This window comes from Mytilus trossulus, chromosome 13 (assembly GCF_036588685.1).
Source record: "Mytilus trossulus isolate FHL-02 chromosome 13, PNRI_Mtr1.1.1.hap1, whole genome shotgun sequence".
Classification (NCBI taxonomy): Eukaryota; Metazoa; Mollusca; class Bivalvia; order Mytilida; family Mytilidae; genus Mytilus; species Mytilus trossulus.
The window spans coordinates 55286114-55303888 of NC_086385.1; the positions used below are offsets into that span (position 1 = coordinate 55286114).

Consider the following 17775-nt stretch of genomic DNA (forward strand, 5'->3'; position numbering starts at 1 on the left):
ATATAGTTTTTAACTTACTATATATTTTATAGAATACTTTGCTATTCTTATGGAAGAATTATACCTTTTAAATGAACTTGTTAAAATAGAGCTATAATAGAAATATAACAGTATGCTTGTTAACGACCATGCAAGGGTGATATAGCCAGTCACCCCCATTTGAAGAAACTACAAAATAAGTAATGAATATATATAAAGTTTATAATATAAAGATAAATAAAAACACTGAGTTGTGTCTATTCTTTGAATAAAATTATTAACATGTTTTTTATTCTTATATAATTTATCAATCCCCTTTTATGATTATGTTTTAATATCCTTCGCTTATAATAGGATTTGACAGCATGTAGTTTATTGTATATAAACCACACACTCAAATTTCTAGCAAATTTGACCGACATAAAAGCCTTAATGGACGATTTGAAGCTATGTCTTGTATTTCTTTTATATCTCTATTTTAACAAGTTCCCTCAAAAGGTATGATTCTTCCATAAGAATAGCAAAGTATTCTATAAAATATATAGTAAGTTAAAAACTATATTTCAAATCACCATAAGATAGTTTCATTTACATCTTCACTTAATTATGTTGTTCTTACACAGTAATATAGTTCATTTTGAGTCATTCCTTATTCTTGCAAAGGGAGATAATTTCGGCATCTCCGATACAAAATGAAATACAGTTTTTGGTATTGTTTTGTTAATTATGCCCTCCATATAATTTAACAAAAGTCAAAAGATTAATCAACCAATAGAAAGCTTTGTTTCATACTGCACATGCATTGTTGTTCAAGATGGAGTAATGTTAGTCGACAAAGTTAGTGAGAAAGACAATTTGTCTAGAAAGTAAAGAAATATGATATTATTGATAAATGACATGATTTTTACACTTCCGGTTATGAAGCCCATTTATCCGGAGACTTACGCAAAAGAATATATATCGCAATGGCAAACAACTTAACGTAAACAAAAGTTCATGTTGGATAAAAATTACCACAACAGCTGACATGGTGCGCATTTTCACAGTTTATGTGTAAACTATGAACGAAGTTTTTTACCCCAGTTTTGTGGGGTTTTTCGACCCCAGAAAAACGTCTTCATCCCACAAACCTGGGACCACCCCATGTTTCATGACTTGAGCCCAACCTGTTATATGTTTAATGTTGTGTGCATGACTCGATATGTATGTTTTGTTTTATTTGTTGTTATGTCTGTTTTAAAAGCTATTCAGAGCTTATGTTTGTAATTGCTTGCTTATACCGACTCTAAATAAAGCTTTATGTCTTATGTCTTATGTCAGTTAGCAAGAGGTGAACATCGTTGATTACCAGTATGTTTGACAACCAAGCTGTCAAGTGAAGCCATATAATTATACATCTTCTTTGATGTACAGGTAAAATTTAACACAGGTGTCAATTACACCCGTACAGTAGTAAGAAATTATCAAATATGGCTTCTGAAAATTTTCATTCATGAAAAATTTCATACACGGGAGTTTTTTCTCCTGAACGGGAGGACGGGAGGAGACCCCTGAAAACGGGAGTTTTGTACTCCCGTCGGGAGGTTCACATGTATGCACAACTAAAATCCCTAACAACAGACAACAGAACCAAAATCGGAAACGTTAAGTTATTCCCGTTTCTCTTTTTGACATGTTTGATTTTTTTAAAATCATACGGACTTCTTCCCCATTCACAGATAATGCCTGCCTCATATTAACCGAGAAATTGAATTGGATGGAATTTCACTACAGGGTGGCAATTTCAAAATTTTGAGTTCAAGAACGTTGTTAAAGTTAAAAAATTTTAAAGATGAGTGACTGTAGTCACAGACTCTTACATCTACTTCTACCATTTTGAGGCCTGACAACAAACTGAGTATTTTGCAACTTTTTGGATGAGACAGTAAAATTGTCAGACAAAAACAAGTGCCTGTGGGAAAAAAAAACATACCACCGCCATAGTTGAGCCACTTGAAATATGGTCCATAAGGAAAAAGTCTTTTGTAATAAATGGGCAATAAATCTGGCAATGAAGCTGCATCATAAACGTGCTCTTTTTCTTCTCCTGGCATTGTATCAAATTTTGTTTACAAATTTTAGCGCCAAAATCTATTTACCGGAAATTAGGATTTACGACTTCATAATTTTATTTTACCTTATATAAAATACTGAAATACTAGATATTCGAAAAATAAGCAACGACAGATTTTTTTTAAACCGCTTTGATAAATTTCTAATTTGTATAAATTTTCCTTTTACGACTCCCGTAATTTGGTCGCAAGAATTTCCACAAGTGAAGAAAATAAGACAAACACTGCCAATACACAAAACTGCAACAAATAAGAAGATTTCATACAATTTTAAATGTTAGTTTAATAGTCAGCTTTGAGATTTTCATCAAAACTTTTATTTATTTTAAGCTGTTATTCCACATTATGACATTAACCATTTTGAAAAGTGAGTTGTCTCCCTGTGACCACAAGTTTTCACAAGTTGCATCAATATATGAGGGTCCTTATAAGGGGATCTTCATGAGGATTTATGGTAAACATGAAGCAATGATGTTTTCTTTTAGATACAAAATAGACTGATATGACGAAGCATATTATTTTTTTCACCAGTAATAATGGTGTTGATGATTATTTTAGACTTCTCACAAATCACGATAAGTATTTTGACAGATCACATTGTTATGAGGCAGGCATAACCTGTGCATGGGGACGAAGTCTGTATCATTTTTTTTTCTTCTTTTTCAAACATGTTGATAAAAGAATGAAAATACCATAACGTTCCCTATTTTGGTTCTGTTGTTAGGGATTTAGCTGTGATGTTCTTTAAGTTATGATGTCATATTCAATGTAAATAAAAGAAACGCTTCATCAGGTAACATTTTTTTCATATCAAACAAATTACTAAAAATTAATTTGTATTGAGTTCCAATCTTATATTTCACTAGACTGATAAATATATATTTTATTCAAAGTATCATGTAAACAAGACCTGAAAAGCTATGTTTGTACAAAGTAATCAGTTGTTATTTAAAGGTCTCTAATTGCTGATAATTTTTTATACCTCTTAAGAATTCTACAGTTATTAAAATAACTCAATTTTAATCAAAAGTTGAAACCTTTTTGTGCTAATGCGGCCAACAATCAATCAATCAATCAAAAGTTGAACAGCTGCTATTTCAGTTTGGTTACCTACATGACCTAATGACTAATTATTTGTTAAAAATTTTGCCATGGTTTATATTCAACCAAAGTGTGAATAACAATGATTAGTTCAAAAAAGACAGAAAAGTTTGAATTTGTTAATTATTGAAATCTCTCATTTAACCATTTATTTATAATTTACAATTTTCTATCAAAATAGTGAGATCTTCCTACATGTCCTATAAGAATGTTTCAATTTAAGTCAACTTTAATCATAATGAAATAAATTTGCAGTCTGCTTGCATTGGTTTAATTGATCACTTTTTTTAAGTATTTTAAAAATCTTTCCTTGACAAAAATACTAAAGAGACGTATGGTTTAATGTGCCAATAAGACATATATCCACCAAAGTTGCAGAGGTTGGTTTTCTTCGCCCCAATTAACAATGTTTTCTCCATGAAACAATCTGCTCCATCATCTTCTTAGCTATTTGTTATTTTTATTTATATAATGACCCAAAAAATAGAATAAGAAGATGTACCAGTGAAGATATATGTATTTAATCAATATTAGCTATATAAAATCTCAGATTGGCAGGGAAAAAATAAAAATGGATTGATATGTATAATAAAAATAAACACTTTACATTAAACGTAAGGCAATCTTTGATCACATTTTTTCAGTTGCATTACGTCTTTCCAACAGATAAGTTAAAGAAAATATGTACTTTGAGTAGTTGACACAAAGTTGCGGAACTTGCCTTAAAACATTTGTTTGATTTTTGTCATTAAAAAATACTGTTTTTTTTGCCTTCTGCATTAGAATGCACTTTATTTTTTATCTAAATGAAATATTGATTTTCGACTTCATAATACAATGTATACAATAAAATTGAGAATGGAAATGGTGAATGTATCAAAGGGACAACAACCTGACCATAGAAAAAACAACAGCACAAGGTCACAATCAGGTCTTCAATGTAACGAGAAATTCCCGCACCTGGAGGCGTCCTTCAGCTGGCCCCTAAACAAATGTATACTAGTTCAGTAATAATGATCGCCATACTAATTTCCAAATTGTACACAAGAAACTAAAATTAAAATAATGCAAGACTAACAGAGGCTCCTGACTTGGTACAGGCGCAAAAATGCTAAATAAATGTATGTTATAAACATGTACATGTACAAACATGACTAAGATGAACAAAACAAAATAGGAAATTAAGTGATACTTTAAACTAATCAACTCATTGGTCTTAATTCCAACAAATTGTATGATGCATTTTTAGCTCACCTGTCCTACCTGAAAGGTCAAATGAGCTGCTTTCCTCATCACTTGGGGTCCATCATCATCATTGTTGTCTGTTTATCTTTACCAAAATCTTCTTCTCTGAAACTAATTGCCCAAATTTAACCAAACTTGGCCACAATCATCACTAGAATATCTTGTTTAAAAAAAATATGTCCAATGACCACAACTGCCTACCAAAATGGCCGACATGGCTAAAAATAGAACATATGGGAAATGCAGGTTTTGACTTTAATATATCTCTGAAACTAAAGCATGTAGAGCAAATCTGATAATTGGTAAAAATGATCATCAGATCAAGATCTATCCTCTCTTAAATTTTCAGACGAATCCCACAACCCATTGTTGGGTTGATGGCGACTGAACTTGATGCCCTTGAATTGGTAATTTTAAAGAAAGTTTTGCGTTTTTTTGTGTTATCTTGAATATTATTATAGATAGTGATAAACTGTAAACAGCAATAATGTTCATTAAAGTAAGATCAAAAAGGAAGTATGCATGACCAAAATTGACAGTCCACTATTTTAAGAGTTATTGCCCTTTATAGTAAATTTTTTATCATTTTTTGGTAAATTTTTGTAATCTTTCACAAAAATCTTCTTTTCTGAAACTACTGAGACAAATCAAACCATTTTTTTTGTGTATATTTTATCTATTTACTATATATCTGTAACTGTTTTATATCTTTCTATCATGGTACATGTGCACTCTTGTTATTATTTATGAATAAATAAATTTTGTGTATTAACTGTCTTCTGATTGGTTAAATTTATTAGTTTTATTTTCAATGTTGTCAATTTTGATGGCGACACGCCCACTCTGGCGTTGTGTATTCATACGCCAACATGTGTGTACGTTGTTATTGTAAAGATAAACAATATAAAAAGTTCTTTGAGCCTTATTTTTGAAAGAAATTTATTTATAATGAATGGCAAGAATTTATTTTGATTTTATTGAACCATAAAACTAATTTTTGACTCTTCACATTTTACATAATCCGCTTCGCGGATTATTCAATGTGAAGAGTCAAAAATTAGTTTTATGGTTCAATAAATTCAAAATAAATAATAGCCATTCATTAAAAATTATGAAAAGGACTAAGAATTGAAAGGTTATTGGACATTAAATAATACATTTTTAATAATAAGTGTTCAACTATTTCTTTACCAAGTTTACAAAAAGTACATATCTTGGTATCTTTAAATTTAAGTTTGTACAAAATGGTATTAGTTGCTATGATCATGATGATTGTAAGGGAGCTACCATTTGATTTTTATGGGGGGGCTAGGATGAAAATTTTGTCCTGCATTTTTTTTAGTTGTAATCTCTGTCCTGCCTTTTTATTTTTCACTCTATCCGGTCCTGCTTTCTTTTTTTTTAGTTTATCCTGACTTTTTTTACATAAATTGTCATCCTGACTTTTTTTTTTGCAAGTGTCTCATCCTGCCTTTTTTTTTAGGGGGAGAGAGGGGCAACTACTCTGCATAAATGTAATGAAAGGCACTGGCAGTTTTTATTATTTATTACATTGGTTGCAATGAATTACATTATTTTCCCAGTTTTGAATAAAAACCGATAATTTCACATGTGAAATAAATGGGTTATTTAACTCTCTCACGTCATACAACAATACACCTTATTGCTATTAGCCTACTCGGCCGGCGAACATGGCTGCTTGACCTTTTGACGCATACAACAATCACTTTTCCATTGTGGGACAGATATTTTGTTTTATGACGCCAAAATTTTACAGGAACCTGTGTGATATCCAGGAATGGTGGACAAATAGCGATAAGGTGTATATGCGTTGTCAAGATGTTGATAACGTCAGATCAAAACAAATTGTCAATGCGTTGGAAAAACATATAGTTCCTTACATTTTCTACATTAATTTCATAAAAAAAAGCCATTTGCCATTGTAATAAAAAGGATAACTAAATGCCGTATTTGAATATGAAAAGTAAGACAACTTGTAAACCGAACGCCGCCATGGATTAAACTCGTGCTGCACACTTGTTTAAACCATGCGTCGTTCGGTCACATGTTATCTTATTTTTGATATTCAAATACAGCGATTAGTTATATGCTATAAGTAATATTCATGATAATTCCTTAATTTTTATTTTTCTCAGTTATAAAATGAGATAAACGTTAAATAATCATGATAATCATTACTTTATTTTCAAACCCATTAATTTTGATTTATTTAAACTGCAGTTTGGTCATGCCTGTTATTACTATGTAACATGATGCAATGCACTGCAACCGAGAAACAAGTACAAATTTATCAAGTACACATGTTATTAGCACCAAGCATCACTAACAAATTGTTATTGGAATATAATTAATGATTTTACAAAGCAATACTATACATTGTATAATGTCACTGTGAAAGGAGTGACAGTAGATTAATAAGATATCAATTATTTTTCAATAATGAATTTCCTATCAATAAGTTTTCTTTTATTTGATTAACAGCTATTTTGAATATAACAATATAATAACTGAATTATTGTCCAACAGTGAGGATTTGTTTTGCTTATTATTGAAGGACATGTAGTGACCTTTGGTATCTTCCTTCCTTTCAGTTTGTTATGTATTGGAAAGTTGTTTAACAGTTGTTTCAACACTTGTAAAACAGTGATATTATATTGTTGGCTTTTTTCAAAACTACCTGTACCCTTTTTTATTGGGAAATTATTCGTCGTTTTTATCAAATTGGGAAATTTATAATAAACCATGAATTTGACTGGAACTTCAATTTGCCGACCCCTGTTTAAGAGAGGTAAACACTCATTTGAAAAAAGACCCCTTAGTGTCAGTATTGTTACATACATAGACACTCAAATCTGCACATATAAGTCATTTTAGGCATGAAAAATGTTTAAATTAGTGTTTTTTAGTTGACACTTTGTATTCATTCACAATTACTACTGAGACTGCACTGTTTGGGAAAAAAGTTGTCCTTTTGGGAATAATTTTAAGCCATTTTTTTTCAAATTGGGATTCTTCTCCAGGGGAAAAAGCCTGTAATACTATTCTCCATTAATTTAAGGCAAACAATATCACTGTGTAAAAGCATCATATTGAAACAATATTTTGCTTAATGAGCAGTCAGTTTGGTATTAATTTGGTCAAAATAAGCTCAAATATGTCAAAAACATTGCTAACATATGTCTTCATGCATCCTTCAATATAGCCCATAGATAGAAATAGGTTGCAGCATGTTCAGTGATTTGATTGATGAAGAAATTAATGTGGACATGTACATTAAAAGTGAAATGCAGAAGAACCATTTCTTGACTGATTCTAGCAGCAAAATGATGATTTACAGAACTCACATATATATTATTACGCTACAACATGAAATGAAAAAAGAACTGACCTAGAAACAGAGTCATTAGTGTTAATTGGAGATGCTGGTTTCTATTACATATTTAGCTGACTGACATTAATTGTCTAAAGATACATGTATCTACATATGTATAGTATGTATAGATATAGGACATTGATCAAAATCCAACATGCAAAAATATTTGTTAAAAGTCTTTTGGTTCAGTATAGAAGGTGTGACATGTTTTCTGTCGCCATCTTTTGACGTTTTGTATTTGTTTTATTTTGGTCAAATTGCTGCATGTATCATGTGTATATAGGCTGAACATATATTTGACACCTATTGTCATGATTGTTATGTGTTAAAACTGTTAATTGTGCTAGTTATAAAAGAGTATCTGACACATTTTGTTCAGTTGAATGACTGATGTGAATCTTTGTCACGAAACAAATGCAGTGGTCTAATTTTTCAGGGGCGGATCCAGCCATTTTAAAAAGGGGGGTTCCCAACCCAGGACAAAAGGGGGGGGGAGGGGTTCCAACTATATGTCCTCATTTAAATGCATTGATCTGCCAAAAAAAAGGGGGGTCCGCCAATGTTTTTTCTTAGTAAGTTTGCACTTCATATGTTTAACAATTTTTTTCTTCTTTTTAAATAGAAGTGTGAAAGTACTTATTTGCATATACATGATATAGACTGTTGAATGTCTTTTCTGACGTTTTCGCCTTTTGCAACGATCATGATGATTATGCCAATCTCTCTTCGAGGTTAGTTCTCTCTTTGGTATCTATGACTGCTTTTTCAGCTTTTCTCTTTCAGAAAAATGGTAAGTTAAATCTGGAAACATTGTTGCTTTATTTCCTAAATGATCAATGAGGTTCCATGATAAGTATATAGTGATATTTCAAAATTAAATTTTTGAGTATTTTGTAAAAAAAAAAAAGTCGCGCCATATCTCAAACGATTTATGATTATTGTTTAAAATTTACCCACTTCTTTGTTATATAAATTTTAAGATCTGTATACTCTTTGGTGATGATTCAAAATTTCATTATTGAGTATTTTGTAAAAAAGGGGGAGGGTTTTTTACATATCTCAAGAACCATTTATGATTATTGCTTAAAACTTTACTCTTTTTGGTTATATTAATCTTAAGATCTGTATACTTTTTGGTGATGACTCAAATTTTGTTTTTGAGTTATTGAGTATTTGGTAAAAAAGGGGAGGATTTTTTTTACATGTCACGCTGTATCTCAAAAACAATTAATGATTTTTGCTTGAAACTGTACACTGTACACACTACTTTGTTATTTTGATCTAAAGATCTGTAACCCTTTTGGTTTGATTAAAAATTTTATTTAAGTGATATTTAGTTTTTTGTAAAATAGAAAACCAGGTAGTTTCAGTCTGTTTCACATGTCCCGCCATGTCTCAAAAACAATAAATGGTTATTGCTTAAAACTTTCTTAGAAACTATAAATGATTATTGCATAAAATTTCCACACAAGACGTTGGGCGTATCTTGCGCTCATGGCGCAGCTGTTTATTGCATATTTGGCCTAAACAAAAGAAGAAGAAAATTGCAAATAGCAAAAAAAATATTAGGAAAATAAAATCTGTAAATAGCTATCAGCATGGCTACTAAGTTATGACCTTATTCATGACAGAACCTTACATAGAATATATGGCATATACATTCTATGGCTTTTTTTTACATACAGTTATTATCTCATAATCTTTTGTCCAAAAGTTAATAGTGGAATTTTGTCACCATCCATTATTTTTTATTCTTCAGGCAAGTTATTGTTAATATCTGGAATGATCTGCCATCATCTGGTATTTGATGTATGAATTATTAATGAAGATTATCTCATCAGGGCTATCTACCTTTATTTGTATCTGATCTATATAGGGAAAGTATGTGCTTCCAATACCAAACAGACTGATTTATTTTTCTGACATGTTTTGGTACTTGAGCACTTATACATTCATTGCTTTCTAGCTTTCCTTATAAATGTAAATCCAGAAAAAGGCTTGGGACGCAGAAAATTTATAACAATTTTTTTTTTCTTGCTTAAAAAAATTATTCAATGCAGAATTATTTTTTCTTCTGGTAACTTGATAGTTATTTTTGGATAATCTGCTACATAAAAAATTAATTCTGTAAAAATCATTATTTGAAATCTTTTGATGTTAATAATATTAAAATGTGTTTTTAATTTATATGGAATATTTCTGTTTAAATAAATGATCCCAATATGATAGCAACAAAGCAACACCTCTAATGAAAACACTATATCTGAAGTAGGTTTTTAAACTTGACATATATCCCTGGAGGAGAAAAAATGATTTTGAATAATTTTGATATTTAAATTTGACATCCTTCATACCTTATGTTCATATTCAATGAGTGAAACTAAGTCTTATTCATAGTATATATTGTGTAAACAAATTCTGGGGTGGATTTCTTGTATTTGAAGGTCAGTTACATGATGATCATTTGACCTTGACATTTATCAACCTTTATGTCAGTTTTTATCTTAATTTCTCAAATTGTAAGTTTTTAATATATTTTTTTTATTCAAACAATTGGAATTTCTCTTTCCTAATGTTTGTGGGTCTGGATTGTTCATACAGAAAAAAAGAATATTGAAATATTATTGGTACCAAGGATAGAGGTGCTTTCAGTTTAAGGGACTCGTCAGAACTCTGTAAAAATATACCTCTACTGTCTTAAAACTGCAATATGTAAACTTTTAAGGAGAATTAAGAACATTTATATGGTAGGTGTGCAACATTGCAATCTCTGGTGCAGAGATCATATCTGTTCAGAGGCAGATTAAGACTGCCTCCCCCCTTTTTCTGGGAAAAATTTGGCTGATTTTAAAGGGAACCACTGAAGCATGACAGGAGCGGCCCCTCTTAGGCAGTCTGTGGACCCCCACTGTGTCAGCAACATCTGTGTTCTTTCTGATTGATAATTAGAAGTGACGTAGTTATGTTGTGACTTTAAGTTTAAATACTAGTCTACGTACAATGATGTAATTGTATACCAAAAGTTTGCTAATATTTCTCCGTAATTCATTAAAGCTAACCATCTTCCAATAAAATTAGCACCAATAACAAAAATGTCAAAAATTTGAAGCTAAACATCATTAATTTACAATGGATTATAATACTTTAAGGTCAACTAAGCTTCCTGGTTGGGCAAACATTGCCAATGAGACAACAAGAGACCAAATGACACAGAAATTAACAACTATAGGTCGATGTACGGCCTTCCACAATGATAAAAATCCATACCCCATAGTCAGCTGTAGAAGGCCCAGAAATAAAAACATGACGAATATCAAACAATTCAAATGAAAAAAAATATGTCTTCAATTTGTCGAAAAGTTATCTATGTGTTACCTTTCAAAACTTTGTAAATGGGAAATCTTCCTGCAAGGATAATTTTGAAGAATGAAGAGTTTTGCATTAAAACTGGTTAGTGGAACTAATAGCATTATGGGGCCGGTGATCCTTTTGTGTGTTCAATCACATTCCTAGTGAAAGTTGTCCAACTTTGCTTTGAAAAGGAGTTAATAGTGCCCATTAAATAAATAAAAAAATTGGTTTAAGATTGAAACTGTTTTCAAAGAGCTGATATTATGTTTTGTTTTAATTTTAGAATGAATTTTATGGAAGATAAACAGCCTTTAGGTATGTATTTAAAGTTAAGGCAAGGCCGTAACTAGGCTCAATATTTTAGTGAGGCAAAACATCGAGCCGAGCGAAGCGAGGCGAGAATTTTTTGACAGGGTATGGAATGAATGGTGCAAAATCCTGCATTCTAGGCATTTTTAGAGCGTTTTACAATGTCTCAAATTTAGACACTTTTTATACATACATTTATTATTTCAAGACATGTAGATAGTAACACCAAATAATATTTTTAAGTTAACCACTTTAATCTAGTTAATAAATCAGATAAATATCAAAATATCTATTTGAGTTTGTAGTCTGAACATAGAGCAAAGTACATAGGCTCAGTGGATATTTTTATTCAAACTGGAGCTTGCCAATTTTTCTATGGCCAGTTTCGTCGAAACGTTTCAAAATGTTTTGTCTGCTAACATCCTTATCCCGATGCACATGCAGCATGGCAAGACCGCACAATCTCTCACCACTCATGCATGCCCTTTCCCAAGTTTTCAGTCGTCTTAGGGCAGAAAAGGAACGTTCACAGCAGACGCTCGTTACTGGTAAGGTTAACATTAGCACAAGAACACGTCTTATGTTTGGATAAAAATCCTGGTGTGCATATACAAGAGCTTGTTGGAGGGAATTAGGAACAGATTCCTTTTCGGCGAACTTTGTTTTCCATCTTAGGATCTCCTGTTGCCAGTTTTCAATGTCCGGTAAATCAGGGTTGTATGCTTCTTTTATCTCATCTATGCATTCATCTGTCAGGTAGTCAAATTTTCCAGGTAAGAGATATTGACCCATCATCAGTTGTCGTTGTTCTTGTGGGAATCTTCTTTCAAGCTCAGTGCACACGTGATCTAAAAAGGCATAGAAAATTGAAACTCGCCAAAGCTGTTCTGCCGAGTCAACATTTGGATTGTCTCTGTGTAATTGCCTTCCAACTCTTCGCCGCGGCTGCAAAATTATTTCTACTACATCTGCTAAAACACGGGCTCTCTCGAAAAGTTTAGTAAATGCTTCCTCTGATCTGATCGATTTCAGAGTTCTTAGCAAGTTCCGTGCCTCATCAAAGGCCACTACCATATCACAGTCAACTTTTTGCAAGGAAAGTGTCAAAGGCTTCAAAAATGCTAAGACATACTGTGCAACAACTAGAGCCATAATGAATTCTGGATCTTCCATCAACCTTCGATGACCACCTGCCTTAGATTTTGAATCGCCACTGCTTTTTTCCTCAATCTTGTTTACTGCATTGTGAAGTTTTTCGTAATTTGTGATTATTGCGGACAATGCATCTACCCGAGCCGTCCAACGGGTTTCACTCAATGGTTGTATGGATTTTTTACGCATAGCTTCCTGCAATAATTTACCGCTGCTATCGTCTTCCTCGTTAATTTCCATTATCTTAACCATAAGGTCAGACTCGGTAAACATTTCTTCTTTAAGTATATTCTTTCGGTTGGCTGAAGCACAAATGAACCAGGTTAGTTGCACCACATTATCCATTATATTGCGAATTGGGTGTACAACCTTGCAACTTTGGGTCACAACTAAATTAAGGTTGTGGGAACGACAATGGACATAGTAAGCTCTGGGACTAGTTCTCCGAATGCGAGTTTGGACACCGTTTACGTGTCCACTCATGACACTAGCACCGTCGTAGCCCTGTCCTCTTAACTTTTCAATCTCTAATCCCCACTTATCTAAGTATGTCAAGATGTTCCCAGCAATATTTTCAGCGTCTGTTTTTGTCAGTTCTACGAATCCCATAAACTCCTCTCTGACCTCTGACTTTATCCCGTCTACATACCGAATGCACAATGAAAGCTGCTCCTTAACGCTGACATCGGTAGTCTCATCAGCACATATCGAATAAAATTCGGCTTGCTTACAGTCATTAACTATCCTCTCGCGTATCTCGGTCTCGCAGCAATAAATCAGTTCATTCTGTACCTTCGGCGATAGGTAATGTGGACCTTGTGACTGCAAATGGTTACGTAAAATTTCATCAAATTTAGCTACCCAATCCACAAAATACTGAAAATTACCGTCTTCCTTTTTCAGTTCCTTATCCCAGTTTCCCCGGAGCGCAATATTCCGTTGTCCCAAACTAACAATAACATCTATAATTGCAAGCAGTATCTGCCGATTACGAACTATCTTGTTCTCGTACGCTTTGCTTAGACTACTACAAATATCAGGTTTACTTTCATTCGAAACCATAATCAGATTATCGGCCTTTTCTTTCGCAGCAGAGTGTAATTTGCTATTCTCGTGTATTCTGAGTGAACCTCTTTTGTCACCGGATGCGTTTTTCCAGTCACGAAAACCAATCATTCCAAACATTCCGTCATCGTGACCGTCACCAAACACTAAGCAGTATGCACAATACGCGGCATCTTCTTCAACTGAGTAGCGCAGCCATGGATAAGTTTTTTCCCAGTCCTTGGAATATTTTCGTCCCTTTGTCGTTGGAAATGTTTTTACATCACTACTGCTCGGAGTAGAAAGAATCTTCAATTTTTCATTTTCAGAAAAACTTTGTTTCTTAATAACGAAAGGATCAAATGATGGGCCAATCTTCGTCACCTTTTCCATTACTTCACCAGTCTGTGGTTCTAATGGTAGCACGCTGTCAATACAATGATCTACGTTAACTTCCGATTCCTTCTCCATTGGCACAATAGCAGCATCGGTAGTAACAGTTGTGTCTGAAAAAGGGAATTAGGCTTTCCCGTAAGCAAACAAACAAGACATTCAAATACACAGATAGAAAATTAACTGATAACGCCATGGCCAAATAAGAAAAAGACAAACATGATTTTATATTGATTAGACCGTTGGTTTTCCGGTTTGAATGGTTTTACAACAGTAATTCAAATTATTTTTGGGGACCTTTATAGCTTGTTGTTCGGTGTGAGCCAATGTCCAAGTTTAAGGCCTTACATTTATCTATAATGCTTTTATAAATTGTAACTTGGATGGAGAGTGGTCTCATTGACACTCATACCACATCTTCCTATATCTATATAATAGCAAAGGACATAACATAAAAAGCTAAAGACTAAGCAACATGAACCCCATCTAAAACTTGGGATGATCTCAGGTGCTCCGGAAGGGTGACGCCGTTATGGGATTGTAGTTACAACATGGGAACATGTCTGATATCATCTGTGTAACGGATATTCCACACTGACAGTCAACCAACTCGTGATGGCGTCCGTGAAATACATGTATATGTTTTTATCCAGAGTAAGTTTACTTGTGAGATAATATGGGTACAGGAGAATTTAACTAGAGTTTTCGCCGTTTGTAAACATGTAGGTTTGTGACTTCAAATAATTTCGTTATTTCGGTATATAGTCAGCGGTTGAAAATATTTTAGATCATCAAGAATCGATAAATAAGGGGTGTGGGAGTATGGGTCCGATCCCGAATAGGATTGTCCTGAATATATAGACACGTCACGAAAATAGTTAGTCCCGAATTAAAAAAGTCCAAATTATAATAATATCCCGTTTTAAAGGCCCTGCCGTTCTTGAACAGTGTAAATTGGAAAACGGAATGTTATTTTAATTTCTAAGGTAAAAGAAAAATGAACAATTACAAACTAACACATGCAGGTTTCATAAATATCTATATTTATTTTTGGTTTAATAGGACGAATAAAGTTTGTGAAATGGAGATATAAAAAGGCAGACAGAACTACTCCCTCTATAGACAGTAACTTATTAGTCTATTTATAGTTTTGGGGTTCCAATAAATCTATAATTCAATACTTAAACTCTGAATGATCAACCCCTGTTGTGATCACATACAACATCACTGGTGACAAATTTACAATTTATATTCCTTCCTCACCTTCATTATCGCTTTTCCTTTTTCTGCAAGAACCTGTTTTCAACCAGAGATCCATGATTATTACCGTTACTAAGTAAAAAATGTAATCGAGAAACATCACCCGTTGAGATGCTGAGTTATATCCGGGAAGAATGATTTAAAAGGGATGGCGAAGTTAACTGTTATAGAAATTAAGGTGGAGAAAAAACAAAAAACATATTAATGTATGCTCATATTTATTTACCATAAAGTAAACTACAAAAAAACAAAAAAATGAAAAAAAAAAAAATATTTGTGTCGAAATTTTAGTGAGGCAATTGCCTCACTTGCCTCAATGGTAGTTACGGCCTTGTTAAAAGGGGTATAGAGTGGATTCATTATTATTCATTGGATATCAGTTTTTGTGGATTTTGTGGATACAGATGAACCACAAAATTAAATGTTAAACAAATAACCAACTTTCAAAAGCTTGTATGCAGACTTCGTCAAAACCATGAAAGTAGATATCTGCTAAAGGAACACTTAAGTTTTCCCTAATGAATCCACGAAAATTGGTGCCCATGAAGTGAATTCACAGTAAATGATATACATGTTTTAAACTTTGTTGAATTTAAACATTAAAGTCGTATGAAATAAGTTTCTTGAACATTTAATGTTATCGAAATTATTGAACCAATGCATGTACAATGTGTATATACATGTAAACTAAATTATATTATTTAACCTTCATAAGTTTGACCTGCTTATTTTGTCATCTTTTGGTGCCTGTGAAATAAAGAAAAACATTTGTTCATTTCATACAAAATACACTAATACAATCCGGTAAATCCATTTTCAAATTAATCATGTTTATATTGTAAAATATCAGCTCTTTGACACGCTATAAAGCCTCTATGAACTCGACATTAAGCTTCAAATTGTGACTAGGAACTGATAATTGACAATATAAGTATGCAGGCAACCTGATAATTTGTAGTCATTAACTAGAAGGTTTCATTATTTATACAGGAACTTGACAATTTGAGGGTTTACAGAAATGGTCAAAAACACATGGAGAAATGTCCAACATAGATCTTTTCCCACAACCAGAGGTGAGTCTGTCTGACTATACACTAAAGAATGTATCAAGTTCAAATATTGTTATGGTCATTAAATTCACTCAAATATTAACTTTTCCACACTATTTTTTTCATCATGCTTGTCTCATCATAAAAAGTTTCAGATCAAGTTCAAAGTTTGTTCTAGTAATTAAACACATGGAGGCATGTCCAACATAGATCTTTTCCCACAACCAGAGGTGAGTCTCTCTAATTAAACACATGGAGGAATGTCCAACACAGATCTTTTCCCACAACCAGAGGTGAGTCTCTCTAATTAAACACAAGGGTGCAATCAACAGTTTTTTTCTATGACGTCATATTTTGAGGGACCATCTATGATTGACCCTTAGTGGTGTTAATGTTAATGAAGATACTTGTATAAAACTAGATATCATTAGAATCAGAATTTTCTCTAGTTTATAATGAAATAAAAATAAATTGTACTTTTAATAGTACCAAAAAGTTTTATCCAGAGAAAATGGGGAAAACATTGTCTAATCTATGCATAAAAAACATGAAATCAGGCCATGTGCACACCCATGCAGACATGATACATGCACATTTTTCATATTCAAAACTGTATGAATTTCATAGGTTTTTACCTGGTCTTTCTAAAAATTTATGCTTCAGGCTACGTTCGCCTGCTCCGAAAAGAGCTACAGTGGGTGCAAATAAGTTTTGCACTTTTCACTGCCAAAAAAACAGGATGTTTACAGTTTGTCTCCCCTTAAAACATGTGTATTTAATCTAATTTTTAAAAATTATTTAAATCATTCAACCTGTTCTAATTGAAGCTAATTAACTTATTTTTACAATCAAATATAAAAAACATGATACTTTTTTACCAATTATGTTGATAAAAAGGGACTTCCCTCCAAGTCTATTTTTAGTCAGGGAATAACCCCTAGTTTTTTATACGAAACTGTTTATAGCACCATTAAGCAAAACCTTGTATGCGATATATAAAAACTTCTCAGCTTTTATGAATCTGTACACAATACAGATTAAAATTATGTCTTACTTTAAGGATTGTGACCCCGAATGGTGAAACTACAGCTAATTTTATATGTCGCATAGTTGTGGTATTTTGGCCAGTGGCAAATAGTTTAACTGGCATATTCCAAACATTTCCTGTATCCTATTGTCATCAGTTTATTTCAAAAGAAAAAACATAAAATTGGGTTTCTTTTGAATAAATAGAATAAAAACTGTAAAATAAGCATAAATAAAGTTACTTTAAACATCTTTTGTCCCTATTATTATATGAACTAAGTTGTAGCTGAGTTGAGAAAAATATTGAAATAGTGTATTTCTTATATATGATACTTGGAGCCTTTTAACTATAAAAAGTACA

The 17775-nt window shown here is 32.5% G+C and overlaps 3 protein-coding genes across 4 annotated transcripts in view; 1 reads left to right on the top strand and 2 right to left on the bottom strand.

Annotated features, from left to right (window-relative positions):
• LOC134694014 (DNA primase small subunit-like) overlaps positions 1-2130 on the bottom strand; it is a 34057-nt gene extending 31927 nt beyond the window's left edge. The window contains exon 1 of the mRNA XM_063555015.1: positions 1952-2130. Coding sequence (XP_063411085.1) covers positions 1952-2072 — 121 coding nt within the window. The 5' untranslated portion in view covers positions 2073-2130. The remainder of the gene's footprint in view (positions 1-1951) is intronic.
• Positions 2131-2246: 116 nt separating this feature from the next.
• Positions 2247-17775, top strand: part of LOC134694013 (inositol-trisphosphate 3-kinase homolog) — a 76331-nt gene continuing 60802 nt past the window's right edge. The window contains exons 1-3 of one of the 2 annotated variants that reach the window (XM_063555012.1): positions 2247-2366; positions 11465-11496; positions 16330-16412. In XM_063555012.1, the coding sequence (XP_063411082.1) occupies positions 16380-16412 (33 nt within the window). In that variant the 5' untranslated portion in view covers positions 2247-2366; positions 11465-11496; positions 16330-16379. Of the gene's footprint in view, positions 2367-2483; positions 2545-11464; positions 11497-16329; positions 16413-17775 lie in introns of those variants that run through there. The other variant, XM_063555013.1, reaches the window with a different exon arrangement.
• Positions 11836-14157, bottom strand: LOC134694493 (zinc finger MYM-type protein 1-like). Its single transcript, XM_063555506.1, has one exon. It carries the CDS (start codon positions 14155-14157, stop codon positions 11836-11838), a length of 2322 nt encoding a protein of 773 aa, XP_063411576.1.

Coding starts and splice junctions, on each gene's coding strand:
- LOC134694493 (XM_063555506.1), bottom strand. CDS start 14,157: ATGGAGAAGGAATCGGAAGTTAACGTAGATCATTGTATTGACAGCGTG.